The following is a 19694-nucleotide window of genomic DNA, read 5'->3' on the forward strand; positions in this document are numbered from 1 at the left end:
GCTCCCTGCTGAGCAGAGAGCCAGATGCAGGACTCGATCCCAGGCCCCTGGGATCATGACCTGAGCCGAAGGCAGAGGCTTAACCCACTGAGTCACCCAGGTGCCCCCATAAGAGACTCTTAATCTCACAAACAAACTGAGGGTTGCTGGGGGGAGGGGGTGTGGAGAGGGTGGTAGGGTTATGGACACTGGGGAAGGTATGTGCTATGGTGAGTAGTGTGAAGTGTGTAAATTTGGCAATTCACAGACCTGTACCCCTGGGGCTAATAATACATTATATGTTAGTAAAAATTTTAAGAAAAAAACTCATCTTGCTTACCTCTTTCTTTTGTTTCCTCATCCTTCATTTGGGCCTATGATATTCATCAAGTAATGCTCAACCATTCAACGACAATGATTGGAGCATTTCTGAACTTAATACTCCGAGAATCAGTTCCATGTAGTATAGCACTATTAACTTCCTGCTTCAAGGTTATTAATTCTGTCCTCCCAGCTAGACTGCAAAGTCATTGATAACGGAGTATTTTTATACCTGTTTAGATCCACACTGTTGTTGCTTGGACTCCTCCAAATGCTGACCTTGGCCTAAGACAAGGAATCAAGTGTGGGTAGTTTATTGGGAGTAGATCCCAAAAATCAAGTGATGGAATGAGGATTATAAGAAAGATAGGGGATGGGGCACCTGGGTGGATCAGTGGGTTAAAGCCTCTGCCTTTGGCTCGGGTCATGATCCCGGGGTCCTGGGATTGAACCCCACGTCGGGCTCTGTGCTCAGCAGGGAGCCTGCTTCCACCTCTCTCTCTCTCTGCCTGCCTCTCTGCCTGCTTGTGATCTCTGTCTGTCAAATAAATAAATAAATCTTAAAAAAAAAAAAGATAAGAGAGGAGCAAAAAACAACAAATAGTATATTAATAAACTGGTTCCTACTCTGGGCGCCAGGGCTTAACCCTAAAGGGACCACTGAGGCAGGGTATAGAGCACATTTCAGAATAGACTCATTTGAAGGTGGGAAGCTAGTGCATTTATATACCAACTGCTGTCTCTTTTGATTAAGTGTTATTCCCAGGAGTATAAACTCCCCACACTTCGGAATAATGTGTGCACCTGAGTTTGTACCTTCTACAGCTTTGGAGAAAATAGAGTAGAGGAACACCATAGGTAACACTACAGTCAGACACGAGGATTTGGGAGTGCCCAGCACAGCTCTGTGGAAGTCAGGGGGGATCTGGGTGCCACCTCAAGCATCTGCACTGAGGAAAAGGAAGTTAGAGTCGAGGCTCCGCAGTTCAGCAAACTGGAATTCAAATCCTGGGTCTACCAGTTATATGATCTTAAGCAAGTTACTCAACTTCTCTGAGCCTTAGATTTTTGTTTGTTTGTTTGTTTGTTTTAAATAATATGGGAATTATAATATATATCACAAAGAGTTCTAAGGAAAGTACCTAATATCAGATGTTTCTATAAATGTTGATTTATTTCTTACCAATAAGTCAGTCAAAAAACAAAACCTACTGAAATTTATTTCATTTGAGGAACTGAGCCTATCAAAAATTACCATGGGGCGCCTCTGCCTTCAGCTCAGGTCATGATCCCAGGGTGTTGGGATTGAGCCCTGTATCGGGCTCTGCTCAGTGCAGAGCCTGCTTCCCCCCTCTCTCTGCCTGCCTCTCTGCCTGCCCCTCTGCCTACATGTGATCTCTGTCTGTCAAATAAATAAAATCTTTAAAAAAAATTACCCTCATGTTTAATAATTGCTCTAAGTAGTTTTTAAATTATGATTTAAATAATATGGGGACGAAGGTATGACTATAGATATTTTCTTTTCATAGGTTACCCAGGAGATTTCAGATGAAACAAGAGTTTTCCGCTTATTGGGATCAGACAGGTAATAGTTTGGTTGTTAATTTCATTACCAAAGGAGTTCAGTAGTTGTGTTCTTAATTATATTATCACCCTGTAACTGTTTCAAATAGGATTCTTAGAGGGCTCGGCAACTGAGAGAAATTTCCTTGTGTCTTTATTGAAACAGAGAAGAAAAATTTAAATATTCGGTGAAGCAGTCTTTTCACCAGTGTGAGGATCCTGATTCTAGAGATAGTTATAGTCCGCCAAGACAAAGTGTGTTAATAGAGTTGTTCATGTCCCTAGTACCATGATATATTTCAGGTCCCTTCATTTTTATCATTTGTTCCTAGTTTGTTATCTTCTATTAACTATCACAACATAAACCCAAAAGTATATGCACCTCCTGACATTTTTTATCATTTTGTATCAGAAAACATTTGACTCCATTTCTGAAGTCAGTCTCAATTAAAAGGAATTACATCGTCTCTGTGATCAAAATGAAAGACAAATTCTAAAACTGTGCCATCTTAGGGAAAAAATTTACTAGTTTTTGTTCTCCAAAGTCTGTATTATCTACCTCTACAACTAATAAAATACCTTTCCTTTCCTGTTTTCCCACCAAAAATTGTTACTGCAGCAAAACTGGCTACAGTAGTAGGCATCAGTTGTGAGACGAGGATGACAAACCTCTGGTCTTCCAGTGTCGGCTGCTCATAAAATCACTGTTCAGATGGGTGTCTCTTAGATCCTATTTTCTTCTCTAAGTTCTTCTTTCGCCCCCTTCTTGATAGTGTATATTGTTGACCCTTGAGCAGCACAGTTTTGAACTGCATGGGTGCACTTCTATGCAGATTTTTTCAATAAATACAGTACAGTACTGTAAATGTTTTTGCTCTTGGAATTTTTAAAATAACTATTTTCTCTAGCTTACTTTACCGTAAGAATACAGTATGTAAATGCATAAAGCATACAGAATATGTGGTAATCAACTGAATCAACTGTTCATGTTATCTGTAAGTCTTTTAGTCAGCAGTAGGCCATTCATCGTTAAGTTTGCAGGGAGTTAAAAGTTACACAGGATTTTCAACTGTGCAGGAGGTCAGCGCCCCAACCTTCATGTTGTTCTAGAATCAATTGTGTTCTAAAGCTTTATTTTACTTCCTGTTGGCATATATGAGTAGGCAAATTTGTTTTAGTTGGAGTAAGATAATGAGACTATCCTCAAATGTTTTCGGTATTTTATACTTATAAATTTATCAGTTGTTTTTGAGCTATAAAGTGTAAAGCTGAATTTGACAGTGCACTTGTGATCTTTATGAGAATATGAACAATGATACTCTTTCCTTGTTTGATATTAGTATTTGAGTGAAGCATGCAATCTCTATTTTTGCTCTTAAACAAGCCTTTTGTTTTGGTTTAATTGCAGGGTTGTCGTTTTGGAAAGTAGGCCAACAGAAAATCCTACTGCACACAGCAATCTTTACATCTTGGCTGGACATGAAAATAGTTACTAAACAACAAAAACTGATCTCAAATGACAGGAAAATGACCATACTCCATTGAAAGCAAAAATTTCTTAAGTTCAGTACAAACTACACTATGATTTACTTTAACTTTTATGGGTTATATCTCAAATGATCTGTACCTTAAGGTAGAATTCAATATTTTCTGTAGCTGGAAACAGCTGTTCTATCTCTTGCCACTGTGTGGTGGTTATATCAAGTTTGCTTAATAAAAGCTATGAGACAAATAGTCCTCTAGTTCCAGGAAACACAGTCTTTTAAAAAAATAATGTTTGTAACAAGGGTGCCATGATATTTTTAGATAACTCATGTGATTATCTTCAGAGAGATAAATTTAGTGATAGTTTTCTTATTTTATACCATGTTTTATTCCTTCTTAATGAGCATAATTTGATAAAAAAAATTGTCAAGTAAGCCTTTCACTTTTACATTGGCCATTCTGTATGTTTTTGTAAAATAGAATATTTAATCCTTATTTATTAATCTCTCGCTGGAGTGGTGTGATATATGTAACTTTTAGCAGAGGAGGGTTTCAGAGCAGCTTAAATTTTTTTGTAATGTATAAAAATTTTGTTTACTTTTTAAGAGTAGTATTTTGAAGGGTTAAAGGCAGTGTGTTTGGGTTAGTACATACACGCGGTTTTGCTTAACACAAGTATTTTATAATACAGGATCATCCAGAATTGCCTTAAGAGGGAGTTTTGAGTTTTTGATTATAATATAGGGGGTCATACAGAAGATATTGATAATGGTTGAAATATTGTTAGAGGGGTGTGTATGTCTAGATGTGACTACCATGTGTATGTATTCTTGACAAGCAGTATAATATACCTGTGATTTTTTTACATTAGGGATCATGCATAATAAATTAATATTCATATATATTATCATCCCTGATGTAGGGGGGGATGTATTTAACTGCCCATGATATGTATTTTACTTATACTATACCAGAGGGGAACTTTAAAGCAGCTACATGTGTAATCTTGGTTTTTTTTCACATATGTAGGTATTCATTTTGAGTAGGTTTAAGAAAAAAAAATCTTTAAATAAAATTCAATTCCTAATGGGATAGTATAAATAAGTATTATAAAAACCAGTATTCTAAAAATAAGAAGGGATAGGGCCATTATGAGTTTGCTTCTCTTTTGCTATTGTTAGTATTCAAAATTAAAGTGTCACATTTGGTACCTATTGTCTTAATGCACTTACTGAGAACAGTTAGCATTGAGATGATGAACAAGAGGTTAGCAATAGTGAAGTATAGATTATTTTCAGCAGTTACTTGAGAGGAAAACAGTGTAACAATCTTTCAGTCTTTAGCAATTCTGTAAGATAGTATTATCATCTCCATTTTTCAGATGAGGAAATAAGTGTTTAGCCAGGTTAAGAGAGTCACCCCGTTCACACAGCAAGTTGGTGGTTGAGCCAGACTATGAGTCTTGTGACTCTGTTCTTTTCACTATGCAAACAATAAAATGTTATGCAAATAAAATATAAAGTAAATTTTCTTTACAAATGCACATATGATCTGATTTTAGTAAGTGTGTGCTTATTTCTTTTGAGTATGTTAAAGGGGGCCTCTGAACTGAAGGACACTGGATACACTCCATGGCAGGGACCGTACTCGAAAATGAAATATGTACATACTAGATACAAAGATCAATGTCCTCCTTTTCACTGAATCCTGGCAGCCCGACCTTCCCATTCCAACAATATGTGAAATCTCTGTGCAATCTGGCCAGTTCAAGTGGAAAGACCTAAAGAGATCCTGACATGAAAATCCTAGTTAACACACCCACCGCTCCATGCATCCAGAGCCTGCAGGTCATCTTATAGTCCTATGCTGTTAATAATGATAAAACAACCAAGACAAAATATCTGAGGGAAACCTATCACGTAAGAGGGAGAGCTTTTAAAATAAAACATAATATCTTCACAAACGTGGGGTAAGCAAAGACTTCCCAAACAGAACATTAAGGCTTTGACCATAAAAGAAAATGTTTATATAAAATGGGCTTAGGGGCGCCTGGGTGGCTCAGTGGGTTAAAGCCTCTGCCTTCGGCTCAGGTCATGATCCCAGGCTCCTGGGATTGAGCCCCGCGGAGAGCCTGCTTCCTCCTCTCTCTCTCTGCCTGCCTCTCTGCCTACTTGTAATCTCTGCCTGTCAAATAAATAAATAAATAATCTTTAAAAAAAATAAAAAATAAATAAAATGGGCTTAATTAAAGTTAAGATACTCCATTATCTAAGGACACCCTTATAAGAAGGAAAGGACAAGCCACAAAATAGAGAAGAGACTTGCATTACTTGTGTCCACATATACCCAAAAGATACAAGATCTTCCACAAATCCTTAAGAAAAAAGGCAGACGGGGACCTTGCTGGCTGAGTCAATAGAGCACGTGACTCTTGGTCTCAGGTTTGGGAGTTTGAGCCCCACACTGGGTATAGAGGTTACTTTAAATAATAATAATAATAATAGGATCTTTAAAAACAAAAAAGGCAGACAACTCAATAGAAAAATGGGCAAAAGATTTAGAATAAACACTCCACAAAAGGTAAAATCTGGGTAGCAATAAATATATGGAAATGTATTCTACTACCTTGATGATCAGAGGAATGCAAATTAAAACGCAGTACTTTCACACATCCACCAAAATGGCTACAATAAAAAGGACAGACAAATACAAACCCTGGTGAGGTTGTGGGGAAGCCAGAGCACTTACAAACTGATAGTAGGAATATAAAATGGCACAATACTTTGGAAGTCAGTTTGGCAGTTTCTTAAAACAGTAAATATAGATTTACCATAGACCTGGCAATTTTACTCCTACATATCTGCCCAAGAGAAAACATGTCCACATAAAGGCTTGAATGCAAATGCCCAAAGGTGTATTATCCATAATAGCCAACAAGTAGAAGCAACCCAAATATCCACCAGCTGGTAAATGGATAAACAATATGTGTTCTCTTCATGCAATGGAATATTCAGCAATGAAAAGGAACAACGTATGATAAATGCTTCAGTGCAGATGAGCCTCAAAAACATGTTAAGTCAAAGAAACTAGTTCTAAAAGATCCCATACTGTAATGATTATCTGAAATGTCCAGAAAGGTAATTCTGTGGAAACAGAAGGTAGACTAGGAGCAGGGGTTGAGAAGGGAGATTGACTGTGAGCATGAGGTTTCTGTTTGAGATGATGAAAATGTTTTAAAATGAGATGGGGGGCACCTGGGTGGCTCAGTCAGTTGAGTATTAAGTCTCTTGTCTTCGGCTCAGGTCCTGATCTTGGGGTCGTGAGATTGAGCCCTACCCCAGGCTCTGCACTTAGCAGGGAGTCTACTGAAGATTCTCTCTCCCTCTCTGTGTCGCTCCCCCTGCCCCAAATAAATAAATAAATCTTTAAAAAAATAAATAAAATGATGGGACGCCTGAGTGGCTCAGGCAGTTAAGCATCTGCCTTTGGTCGTGATCCCAGGGTCCTGGGATCAAGCCTCACATCCGGCTCCCTTCTCCCTCTGCCCCTCCCCCTGCTCACATGAGCCCTCGCTTGCTCTCTCTCTCTCTCTCTCTCTCTGTCTCAAATTTTTTAAAAAAAGACTTTTAAAAAATGAGACTGATGATAGCTGCACAACTGTAAACTTACTAAAAAAACATTTATCTGCACAGTTAAAATGACTACATTGTATGGTATTTTAAATACACCTGAATAAAGCTAAATAGAAAAAGAACATCCAAGAGGTCAATAAATACTGATAAAAGTATTCAAATTCATTAGTTACCAGAGAAACACAAATTGAAACAATGATCCCACTACAAAATAATACCACATCCTACCAGCATGACTAAATGACAAAAGAGGGCAATAGGAAAAGTGTTGATGAGGATGTAGGACAGCTGGAACTCACGCCATGTTGGCAGGAGTGGGAACTGGTACAGTCACTTTGAAAAACAGCCTCAGTGGACACATCTCAGCACCCGGCATTTCCAGTCCTAGGTGAACGCCTCAAAAACATGTTTACCAAAAGACCAAGAAGACTGTTCATAACCGCATTATCCATAGTTTACCAAAACTGGAAACAACCCAAATGTCCATGTACAGTTGAAAGGATAAGCTGTGAGATGTTCACAAGTCAGATACCGCGATGCAAGAACGAACTACCAACAACAAGCCTTTCCACACCTCTCCCCCCAAATAAGTATAAGGTTCCAGGTAAGAATCCAGAAGACATTTAAAAACATTAAAAGTAGACTGTCAGATCTCACTTAAACGGAGTTCCAAAACACGGAAAGTAATCGGTAGTGTTAGAAATCACTACAGGATAGTGGTTACTTTTGAGCAGGAGTGAGGGAATCTTGAGATGGGGCCCGAGGGGATGCTTTTGAGGTGCTGGAGATGTTCCATTTTTCACTTCTCAACAAGCTCTACATTGATGACCGATGCATTCTTTTTGCATGTATGTCAATAAAAAATTTTCATCAGAGTCTCTGCCAAGACCTGTCCTGGGAAGAATATTCTCTAATTTTCAACATTAACCCAATGATACCCAAAGTGGGACTCTTATTTATAAATGAGAAAACCAGAGAGGTGAGTCATTGGCATGGATTTTTCCACAGAAGCGGGAATGAGACTTACTTGGGGAACCAGCTGTGTGGAAAATAAGAGTGAGTGGGAGTAAGCGGAAAGGCTCTGGCAGATCTCACACGCGTGAAATGAGAAGTGGAGGAAGAAGGATTTGCTGAGCCTCAAACTGGCAGTGCGGCTCTATGAGCGGAGCATCCTGGCCAGTCAGTGGGGAGCCCCAGAGCAAAGACTGCCCACAAGAGGGTTTTCGTGTTAGAAAAGATGGGCTCTGCTTTTAAAAGCAAAGGGAAGGGGTGCCTGGGTGGCTCAGTGGGTTAAAGCCTCTGCCTTAGGCTCAGGTCATGATCCCAGGGTCCTGGGATCAAGACCCACATCGGGCTCCCTGCTCAGCAGTGAGCCTGCTTCCCCCTCTCACTCTCTGCCTGCTTCTCTGCCTACTTGTGATCTCTGTCAGATAAATAAATAAGATCTTTAAAAAAAAGAGTGGCCATACGATTAAAAAAAATAGGGAACTCAGTCATTAGCAGGGAGCAGCCAAGCCAAAGCTTGGACAAAGCTGAGCTGAATTCTGAAGATGAACTCATTTCTTGCAGCAGTTTCTCTCTGGGAGATCTGATTGGCACCAACCTATAGCCGCCACACTCAAACACAGTTAATTGGAAAGTTAGGGTGAATCTCAGATCCATCTGTCTGAATCCGGACAATCCCTTTAGGACCATATGGAGACCTACCAAGTATAGCTCAAATATCTACGAAAGCCATTAAACTAGTCGATATCTCTGACGGAAATGCAGTATTTGGAAATAGAAAGATGGCAGCAAAAAGCATTCCAGGCAGAGGAAACTATCTGAAATATACATAAGTGACAAGTTGCTGAATCTGGCTTCTTCTGCTGTTCTTTGGTGGTTACAGATTCGAGAAAAAGCAGCAGAACTGGGCTCACAGAAGACCTAGTTGCAGGAGCCAGGCCGTGCCCCCTTGGGGCCTTGGGAGGAATCCACTTCGAGATTCCGGTCCTAAGGGAAGAGAACCTGCTCAGCCTGGGGGTGGCTATCCCTTGGCCAGGGAGGGGAAGGTACCTTGAATGACAGTCATAGTGACACAGATAGTCAAAGGAGAAGACGGAAGGAAGGTTGGGCTTTAACAGAATAACCGGATGCTGAACTGGCAAAAGCAACAGATGTGCTATGTAGTTCTAAACCATCACTTGGGGAAGCTGAAAAAACCAAAGCTGCTCACCACGTGTGAGTGAAATGGTTCATTAAATCATTATGATCTTCAACCACAAGTTCTGTCCTCATCAATTTTGGTGAGTGTAAGATTTAGCACACTCTAAATATGACATTCAATTTTGGATATATGACTTCATCCTGGTCATGTTTGTCAAGTCTAAATCTTCCTGGATTAGTTACTTCACTGTGGTTATTTGTGATTAACTACAGGACACAGAGAATCCAGTGATCGTTGGTTAGTCCTGGAGCCCCTGCCAAAGCATCCCAACCTTTTGACATGTAACTGCTCCATGTAAAGCACTGACTGAATCAAGCTTTCAAGTATAGGCTTCTGTTTACGGTGAATACCACTGTACACTTAAACTCCTTAAAGGACAGGGAGGTCTGGGTGGCTCAGTGGGTTAAGCATCTGCTTTCGGCTCAGGTCATGATCGCAGGGTCCTGGGACTCATGGGGCTCCTTGCTCAGTAGGGAGTCTGCTTCTCCCTCTGATCCCTGCCCCTGTCCTCTCTATCACTCTCTCTCTCAAATAAATACTATCTTAAAAAAAAAAAAAAAGGATAAGGAACAATGAGGGGGGCCAGGTGGCTCAGTTGGTGAAGCGTCCGCCTTCGGCTCAGGTCATGATCCCAGAGTCCTGGGATTGTGTCCTGCATTGGGCTCTCCACTCAGTGGGGAGACTGCTTCTCCCCCTCCCTCTGCCACTCCTCACTACACCTGTGGGCTCTCTCTATCAAATAAATAAAATCTATTTTTAAAAAATAGAATAAGGAACAATGACACTTATATTTGCATCCCCAGCACCAAATAGTTCCTGACATGTAGTACGTCATTAATAAACATTTGTTGTATTAAACTACAATCGAATGAATGTTGAGTAGGTAATGCAGTAACCCAGTCATGTATAAATAGTAAAAATTTTCTGTGACTCAAGAGTCTTGCTCCTATAAAATGCAATTATGTTGTAAATACCTTCCAGTTTTCTGAAAATGAGGAAAGCATTGGGAGTAAACCAATTAAAATTATTTATTCTAAGAATATTAGTCAGGATCTAGGCAACAGAACAAGAAACCACACAGGTATTTTACCAGAGAATTAATATGTGGAGTTGTTTCACAGATGTTAGCAGAAACAGGACATGAGGAGAACAATCACTGCAGGAGGCAGTTACCACCAGCAGGGTGGGAGGAACCAATGGGCCCCATTTGGGATTACTAGAAGCTGGCGACTCAGAGGATCAAATCCACTTCTTGGTGTACCCAAAAGACTGAAGTCAGGGTCTCAAAGAAATCTTTGTATTCCAATATCCATAGCAGCATTATTCACAATAGCTAAATACGAAACATGAAATATGAAAATAGAATGCCAATTGCCAGTGGCTGGGACGGGGGCAATGGGAAGTTACCGTACACTGGGTACAGCGTTGCCGTTTTACAAGATGGCAGAGCTCTCAGATGGTGAAGACGGCCGCGCAACCCCATGAAATCTCTGGATACCATTGGGCTGTCCAGTCGAAATGGTAAAGATAGTACATTTCATGTTACTTGCCTCTTACCACAATTTAAAAACAAAGAAAAGACTGACAATACCAAGCTTACAATGATGTGGAGTACCTGAGACTCTTCTTATTTTGTTGAGGAGCATGCAAATGGTACAGCCATTGTGAGAAACCATAAGGCACTGCCTTGGAAGGTTACACATGCATTTGCCATGTAATCCCACCATCCCAGCTCTATGAATTTACCCACCTAGGTGTGCCAGCCAAGGAACTTCTTGATAAGCAGGGCTCAGGGATGGGGGTAAGGGTAACGTGAGATGTACTTGTGGTGTAGGTTGACTTCATCGATGTGAATACCCAGTTGTGATACTGTACCGTAGTTTGGCAAGATGTTACCATCAGTGGAAATTGGGCAGTTTACAGGATCTTTACAGCAGCATGTGAACTGACAATTACCTAAAAACAAAAAACAAAAACAAAAACAAACAAACAAAAAAAAAAAACCCAAAAATTAAAAGAAAGAAAAAAATTCCAGATCAGTATAAGAAATAATTTTCCTGGTTTCGCACAGACCAAAAAGGGTAAAACTCAGATCTGAGTCCGACTGGCCCTCCATCTCATGCTGTCTCCATCCTCTGAGACCACCATTGGGTGGCTGCACCCTGTGGTGGGAAGAGGGCTGCTCTGGCAGTGGGAAGCCTGGCTCCCTGAGGAGGACCCTCCAAGCGTTGCTTAGGGCTCTGAGTGACTCAAAGGATGTGCTTTCACTGAGAAGCTTTGAGTGAACCTATAAATTTACATGTTTTCAGTATGGAAAACCTTTTAGTAGGGAAATGAAGTTCCCATCTGAAAAGAAAGTAGTCTGCAGGTTATCAGTAGCATGGTGGTAAGAACGGTAAAGACTGATATGGAACACTCAGCCCTCACAATGACTTGGGAGGTCGCTAAGCATAAAGAGGTTGAGTCACTTGCCCAAGTCCTCGCAGATGGCTCATAGCAGAGCTGGAGGCCCCATCTGGCTCCAGAGTTCACGGTCTTAGTAGGATAACCAGGTTGGATGATATCGAAGAAAAAAAAAGATGTTGCTGTGTGAAGTGCAGGATTTCTTATTGTTTGGGGAAAATATTGTTTAAATGTGTATTTTTTTAAATGACCATGTGGATTCATTTTAGATGCCTGCGGTGCCTCACTACTAATACTTGATAAGCCATTCCTTTGAAACCTGCTTATAATAATAGGATTTCCTCCTGTGGTTGTAACTGTTGACCTTCACTCAATCCTCGGCATGTATGCTGCTTAAAGATGACCTTACGAAACTAGATCTCTTGGGTCAACAGATGCTTAAAAATTCAATGGTTGACATGGGAGATGTATCCAAGGGTCCAGTGGTTTCTGTTTGTACAGAGTTACTTAGACAGCAGTGAATAAGCACCACAAAGTTGAGAGGACTTGAAGTATTAACTCCATTCGAGAAATGAATGCAGTTTTATAACAATCTATCTGAAAAGAAATCTCGCTTTAAGCAAAGAGTATTTTTAAAATGCAAATAATTGACGCTCCCTGTCCTCTCCCCCACCTTGTCACACCCATGAATATTTCTGTTTCAATACTGGGTTTTCTTTTTTTTTTTTTTTTTTTTTTTGACAGACAGAGATCACAAGTAGGCAGAGAGGCAGACAGAGAGAGAGGAGGAAGCAGGCTCCCCTCAGAGCAGAGAGCCCGATGCAGGGCTCGATCCCAGGACGCTGGGATCGTGACCTGAGCCGAAGGCAGAGGCTTTAACCCACTGAGCCACCCAGGTGCCCCCAATACTGGGTTTTCTTAAGGTGGATTTCTATTTCTTTTGCCAGGGAATTGGAGTTCCTAATTTGAAGCTACAGTGGGGTGTGGCAGGTGGAAAGAATAGAAATCAGAATTGGGACCCAGGTTCTTGGCCTGTTGGCTGCCCAGAGCAAAAAAAAAAAATTTTTTTTTTTACTCTGAATGCCTCACATACGTTTTTTAAGGATTTTATTGATTTATTTGTCAGAAAGAGAGACACCAAGAGCAGGAACACAAGTAAGGGGAGTAGAAGAGGGAGAAGCAGGCTTCCCAGCGAGCAGAGAACCCGACACGGGGCTGGATCCCAGGACCAGAGCCAAAGGCAGACACTTAACAACTGAGCCATTCAGGTGCCCCTCATTACACATTTTCTGGGTCTGTTTCCTCAAATGCCAGGTGTGCCTTCTCGTCTTCCCAGAACTATTAGAAATATTTTGAAAAGCCCTCCATGTTCTCCTATCTAGTTTCCTTCTTGTTTTAAGTGGGTTGGGAAGGAAAATCATTTCATGGGCACACACAGAAAATAGTTAATAACTATCACTTAGGAACTCTTATGTTTTAGGATCAATAACCATATGATCTCCAATCTTTATAATAATCATACATGGTTGGATATATTAACTGGCTGGAATTATTAACAGCCCCATTTTATAATAGAAGTTGAGTGTGGGGAGGCAGGAGCCCTGGCCATGCACACTGACATGGTGTTTGATGTCAGGGAAAGTCACTTCCTGGTCCCCTGTGCCCAGCATGGTGGCTGACGTGCACCAGCTCTCAGGAAAAGCCTGCTTTCCAAACAGCTGTGTTTGTGTCACAGCTTTAAGCTGGAGTTCAGAAAGTTATTAATATGCTTTCCTATTTCTCCAGTCATAAATTTACCTCTGGAAAATTTAACTTTTTTTCTAGCATATAAGGACTCAAAATCATAAAGCACAGAAATGTGCATAGATTGCCGTATTTAAGATAAGTATGGTGGGCACTCAACTGTTCAAGGTGGCAAAGAGATGTCCACTTTGAGGTTTTGAAACTCTGTTTCCTGATGAAGTATCATGTATATACTGACTCATCCGCTGGTAGCTCAGGGCCAGCCACAGAACTCCCCCAAGGTTTTAATGTTAATATTGCTGAGCTCTTAAGGCATTTGGGTCCAAGGGTGAAAGTATTGGGTCCTTGCTTTAAAATCTGGAAATGCAAAAAAGGGACTGGGGTTGTTAAAGAAAGATTCAGAAACAAAGAAGACTTCTAGAAGAGGAGGTGCTTTAAAAGGATGGCTTGCCATATGTAAAATGCAGTAAGTATTTACTTTATTTTTTTTAGAGAGAGAGAAAGTTCATGCACCAGTGGGGGTGGAGAGGAGGAGGGGGAAAGGGAGAGAGAGAATCTCAAGGAGGCTCCATGCTCAACACAGAGCCCAGACACAGGACTGGATTTTATGACCCTGAGATCATGACCTGAGCCGAAATCAAGAGTCAGACCCTTGACCCATTGAGCCACCCAGGTGCCCCTGCAGTCAGTATTTAAAGGGAAAAACACAAAAAAAATAACTAAGGTTATATTAATTGGGGATGAAAATACTTATTTCACTATTGGCTGGGCTCACATGTAAAGTCCAGGATGAGAGCCCTTATTTAATTTACAGTTATTTTCCCATACTTACATTAATTCACCAGTCTTGGGATAAGGGGAACGGTTACTTACATGCCTGGTTCTGGAACGTTTGGCAGTGATCTGTCACTTCAGGTTGTTCACAGATGGTCTTTATTATTGCCATTCCCTGTAGTGCGGTCAAAGCACGGGCTCTGCAAATCGGGGGGCTCGGGTTTAAAACCTGCCTTTGGACAGCCCTGGATACCCCCAAACAACCCTGGAAGGCTTGTTTCCTTGGACCAACTTCTCTGAACCTCAGGTTCTTCTTACATAAAATGGGGCCTTTAATAACTCCAACCAGTTCATCTATCCAATCATGTAGGATTATTATAAAGCTTGGAGATAGTGTGGTTCCAGAGCTTGTGGAAGTGGTAGTTATTTATTTTCTGTGTGTGCCCATGAAATGATTTCCTTTCCAAATCCACTTAAAGGAAGGAAGGGAGGGAGGGAGAAAAAGCTTCCAGCATTGCCCTGTGTTCAGTACTTGGAGGAGATGTCGGTGCCCAGCCTTGGGGAGGTTAGTTCTCCTGAGTGTCAGAGTTGCACACAGAGGGAGTCACTGGACTCCTGTGAGAAGGAAGCATAATGACAAGTCTCATCTTCCCGGGGGGCTCTAAAAAAAGAGGGCGCTACACTGTGCATTGGGGTCAACTCCTCGTGCCCTATATTTTCATTCAAAAATCCTGACAACTGGGGCACCTGGGTAGCTCAGTCAGTTAGGTGTCTGTCTTCTGCAGGGGTCATGATCATGGGGTCCTGGGATCGAGCCCCACATCAGGGCTCCATGCTCAGCGGCATGTCTGCTTCTGCCTCTGCCCCTCTCCCTGCTTGTTTTCTCTGGCTCATTCTCTCTCTCAAATTTAAAAAAACAACAATAACAACAACAAAAACAACCTTTATTTTAAAAAGTTCTGACAACCACCCCTACATGTTAGGTAGTTTCAGCAAAACAGGAGCAAAGGTTCTGGACTCACTGCTTATGTTCCCACCCCCACTTTGCAACTCGCTAGCTCTGTGTTCTTAGACAAAGGACTTAGCCATTCTATAACTCACCTTCCTCGTGAAACCTCGCGATAATATTGGTGCCCATCTCCCAGGGTTGTTGTGAGGCTCACGTATGAAATATTCTGAACATAATGCCTGCCAGGAAGAAAACACTAGTTAAACAGTTGTTGCTATCGTTGTTTCGGCAATAGTAATTATCTTGCACAATATTAAACACTAGGAAGAAGCTAGAAATGTTAGTCTTCTGACTCCACATGCCAGGCTCTTTTCTCTTTTACCATGTGTTACGCTACGGAATGTTTATTTGCCTTCTTCAGGGATTAAAATACCTCTGTGCTGTTTGTGTGACCCCGGGGACACTGAAGGAGTCTCTCTGATTATGCAGTTACAAATGAAAGATCACCTTAAGGAGAAAAAGATAATGTCTCACTGTTCTTTGCTCTTGCTTGAGAAGAAGAGCCCACATGTTGGACCATGTCTCAGTTACCAAGAACTCCACTTGCCAGGAGTTCTATTTCTCTGGTATTAAAACAAATTTCAGGGTGCCTGGGTGGCTCAGTGGGTTAAGCCTCTCTGCTTTCAGCCCAGGTCATGATCTCAGGGTCCTGGAATCGAGTCCCGTATCGGCCTCTCTGCTTGACAGGGAGCCTGCTTCCTCCATTCTCTCTCTCTGCCTACTTGTGATCTCTGTCAAATAAATAAATAAAAATCTTAGGAAAAAAACACAACAACACGAATTTCAGTCCTGCCAACCAAGAGCACTGCTGGTGATTTGAGGGCATTGCCTGTTAGAGAGGCCACAGTATCCTCTCTGTTTGGTGGTAAATGGTGACATCAACTGTTTGTCTCCCTTTCAAAGTTACCCTCTAATATTTCGCTCCAGCCTCCTCCAAACAAAACAACTGGTGCAGCTGCCAGTCACGCTGGCTTTCTGGTTCACTGCCTACTTAGGCGTAAAGAAATGGCGTCCTTGCTCCCTTATTTTAACTACTGCTGGGCTTGGCAGAGTTCCAGGATCCTTGGGTACTGAACCTTGCAGAGTCTATAAAGTTAATTTTCCAGACTCACTGCAGCCTGGTATGAACTTCAGACAAAGCAGCACTGGAGGAAATCACACTGACTTTCCCATACCACTTAAAAATAATTTTTTTTAACTTGTCAAAAAGAAACATTCATCAGCATAGACTATAGGCTGGGCCATAAAACAAATCTTAATACACTGCAAAGAATTTAAATCATACAAAGAGAGTTCTCTGAAAAGAATGCAATTCTGATTCTAGACATCAGTAATAAAAAGATATCTAAAAGTCCCCAAGTAGTTGGAAATTAAATGACACACTATGGGCCAAACTGGAAGTCACAAGATAAGTTGGAAAATACTTTGAGCTGAATGGAAATAAAAATACAACATATTAAGGTTTCTGGGATGTGTTTTAAAGTATTGCCGAGAGGGTCCCCTGGGTGGTTCAGTTAGTTAAATGTCTGCCTTCGGCTCAGGTCATGATCCTAGGGTCCTGGGATCAACCCCTGCATTGGGCTTCCTGCTCCGAGGGGAGCCTGCTTCTCCCTCTCTGACTTCCCCCGCTTGTGTTCCCTCTCTCGCTATTTCTCTCTCTGTCAAAAAAATAAATAAAGTATTAATAAATAAATTAGAGCTTAGAGGAAAATGTATGGCATCAAAGGCTTATAAACAAGAAATATGTAAAATTAATGATCTAAGTTTCCATCTTAAAAAAAAAAAACTAGAGAAAGCAGCTAAAAGCAAGGCAAGCAGGAAGAAAAAAAATAAAGAGATGAAATCAATGAAATTGAAAAACAGAAAAATCAGAAAATCAACTAAACCAAAAGCTGCTTTTTTAAAAAGATCAATGAAATTGGTAAGACTTAGCCAAACTGATCAAGAAAAAGGGGGGGAAAAATTTACTGACCTCAAGAATGATAAGAGAGAACACCATTATATATCCTATAGATATTAAAAGGATAATAAAGTGATAGTATCATATATGAACAACGTTAAAAAGATGATGGTGTAATATTATGATATATGAACAACTTTATAGCTGTAAACTCCAATATCTAGACAAAATAGACAAATTCCTTGAAGATACATGCTACCAAGACTCACTCAAGAAGAAATAGATATGCTGAATAGCCCTATATTTTATTAAAGAAATAGAACTTGTATTTTAAAACATTTCAGTAAAGAAAACTCCATATTGAGATGGCTTTATTGGAAAATTCTAACAAACGCTTAAGGAATGAATAATACCAATTTGATGTTAACTTCTCCAGAAAACAGAAGAAAAGGAAACACTTCCCCACTCATTTTATGAGATCAGTATTATTCTGACACCAAAACTAGACAAAGACATTAAGGAAAACCATACATCAATATCTCTGAAAAATATTAATGCAAAAATCCTCAATAAAATGTGACTAATTGACTCCAGCAACATATCGAAATAATAGAACACCATAACCAAGTTGGGCTTATCCCAGGAATGCAAGCTTTAACATTTTTATTTATTTATTTACAAAGATTTTATTTATTTATTTGACACACTCAGAGAGAGTGCGCACAAAGAGAGGGAGGGACAGCAGAGGAAGAAGCAGGCTCCCTGCTGAGCAAAGAGCCAGACATGGGGAATCCAGGACCCTGGGATCATGACCTGAGCTGAAAGCAGACACTTAAAGGACTGAGCCACCTGCCCCTGTTTTGTTTTGTTTTTGAGATTTTATTTATTTATTTGACAGAGAGAGAGAGAGAACATGAGAAGGGAGAGGGGCAGAGGGAGAGAGAGAAGCAGACTCCCTGCTGAGCAATGAGACCAACTCAGTCTTACAGCCTCCGAGATCATGACCTGAGCCCAAATCAGACACTTAACTGAATGAGCCACCCAGGTGCCCCTCAACATTTTAAAATCTATGAATGCAATTCACTGTATCAACAGACTAAATAAGAAAAATCATGCTCGGGTACTTACCTCCTAAGATCAGTCACAGAAATGTCTGCTCTCACCATTCCTGTTTGATGTCACATGGGAGGACCTATCAAGTGCAGGATGGCAAGAAAAAGAAAAGGTATACCAGTTAGGAAGAACTAAACCTATCCATGTTTGCTGGTGACGTGACTGCCTACATAGAAAATCACAAGGAATTTACAAAAAGCTAGAACTTGTGAGAAAACATCCAGAAGGTAAATAAGCATATGAAAAACTGCTCAGCATTAGTTATTAGGAAAATGCAAGTTAAAACCACAAGAGACAATTACCTACCTATTAGAATGGCTAAAACCAAAAGACATGAATAGGAGTGTTGGCAAAGATGCAGAGTAATTGGAACATTGCTGGCAGAAACGTAAAATGGCATAGTCACTTTGGAAAACAATTTGGCAATTACTTACAATAACATGTACTTATCCTGTGACCCAGCAGTACTCCTCCTAAGTATTATTTTCCCAAGAGAAAGGAAAACATATGTTCACACAAAAGACCATGCCTGAATGTTTATAGTGGCTTGATTTATAATCACCAAGACTAGAAACAACTCAAATGTTCTTCAGCTGGAAATACATAAACAAAGTCTGGTTTATCCATATAATGGAATACCACTCAGCAATAAAAAAGAACGAACTATGGACATACACAACTACATGGGTGAATCTAAAATGCATGTTAAGTAAAAGAAGTTTAGTTAGTATCAAGTTTATATGACATCTTGGAAAAGGCAAAGCTATTGAGACAGAAAACACACCAGTGGTTGCCATTTGCAAACAATTTCTAGGAGGTTCACAGACCACCTGTACCTCATCCCTGGACCCCCATCTATGTGCTACTCCCTGGTCCGGGAAGCCACCCATTCCTCTCTCCCCAGCTCCTTCCTGAACCCTATCCAGATTTACCTTCAGTGGCATGCTGTTTGGTGCGGGATTGGTCCCCGTTTTATAGACGGTCCCCGTTTACAGACGGTATGACATTGTTCTTTCCTCAGGTATCACTTCCAGGGCAAACACCCAGCTCAGTTCTGGGCGTATGGAATGCACTAGATGATGAAGTACTGACTGAGGCAGTCTGCCTAGTAGCAAACTATTTCATTCTTTCCCCAAGTCCATGAACTTCCCACGATTGTGCTCAGGCTTGAGTAAACAGGAGCCATCTGGGAGAAGGATGGGAATATGGAACCTAAAACAGGGACACCCGGTTGGCTTGGTCGGTCGAGCATAGGACACTTCACCTCAGGGTCCCGAGTTTCAGTCCCACCTTTGACCTGGGGATTACTTAAAACAAAAATACCTAAACCAAGCTGGGCTCTGTCCATCTGCGTCTGCCACATCAGAAAGGCCAGCTGCATAGAAGTCGATGATGACAGACCCCCAGGCTAATGGAGGGAAGTGCTGACTTTGACCAGTTTCAGTCTTCGTACCTCCCACTCCCTCTCCCCCGCCCCCTGTCTTTCATTCATTCATCACTGGTTGGCGGGATGCTACAGTACTGATCGGGGCAGACACAAAAGCTGTCCTCAAGGCGTTTGTAACC

The 19694-nt window shown here is 41.0% G+C and overlaps 2 protein-coding genes across 5 annotated transcripts in view; one reads left to right on the top strand and one right to left on the bottom strand.

Annotated features, from left to right (window-relative positions):
• MAP4K5 (mitogen-activated protein kinase kinase kinase kinase 5) overlaps nt 1-4891 on the top strand; it is a 109968-nt gene extending 105077 nt beyond the window's left edge. For both annotated transcript variants that reach the window (XM_082735145.1, XM_082735144.1), the window contains 2 exons: nt 1830-1885; nt 3272-4891. In XM_082735145.1, the coding sequence (XP_082591271.1) occupies nt 1830-1885; nt 3272-3359 (144 nt within the window). In that variant the 3' untranslated portion in view covers nt 3360-4891. The remainder of the gene's footprint in view (nt 1-1829; nt 1886-3271) is intronic.
• A 5317-nt stretch (nt 4892-10208) lies between these two features.
• LOC309866983 (uncharacterized protein) lies at nt 10209-19530 on the bottom strand. 3 transcript variants are annotated; one of them, XM_082735199.1, is made up of 5 exons: nt 19452-19530; nt 18144-18207; nt 15208-15294; nt 14206-14306; nt 10209-11142 (listed from the first exon to the last, which is right to left on the bottom strand). In XM_082735199.1, exons 2-5 carry the CDS (start codon nt 18179-18181, stop codon nt 10976-10978), a joined length of 393 nt encoding a protein of 130 aa, XP_082591325.1. In that variant the 5' UTR covers nt 18182-18207; nt 19452-19530; the 3' UTR covers nt 10209-10975. The 3 variants fall into 3 exon arrangements, 2 of the variants coding, with proteins under 2 accessions (XP_082591325.1, XP_082591324.1); XM_082735198.1 differs by lacking the exon at nt 19452-19530 and adding an exon at nt 19061-19146; XR_014312899.1 differs by lacking the exons at nt 14206-14306; nt 19452-19530 and adding an exon at nt 19061-19146 and having other exon boundaries at nt 10210-11142.
• Nucleotides 19531-19694: the final 164 nt, after the last annotated feature.

The sequence above is a fragment of the Mustela nivalis genome (genome assembly GCF_964662115.1).
Source record: "Mustela nivalis genome assembly, chromosome: 6".
Classification (NCBI taxonomy): domain Eukaryota; kingdom Metazoa; phylum Chordata; class Mammalia; order Carnivora; family Mustelidae; genus Mustela; species Mustela nivalis.

Bases quoted from the DNA above. Each gene is read 5' to 3' on its own strand.
- LOC309866983 (XM_082735199.1), bottom strand. From the start codon at position 18,181: ATGGTGAGAGCAGACATTTCTGTGACTGATCTTAGGAG. The intron at 14,307-15,207 runs GTGAGTTATAGA...CCCGATTTGCAG, and splicing joins CGCGAGGTTTCACGAGGAAG to AGCCCGTGCTTTGACCGCAC. The intron at 11,143-14,205 runs GTAAGTAACCGT...TTTTGTTTTTAG, and splicing joins AACGTTCCAGAACCAGGCAT to GTAATTGTCAGTTCACATGC.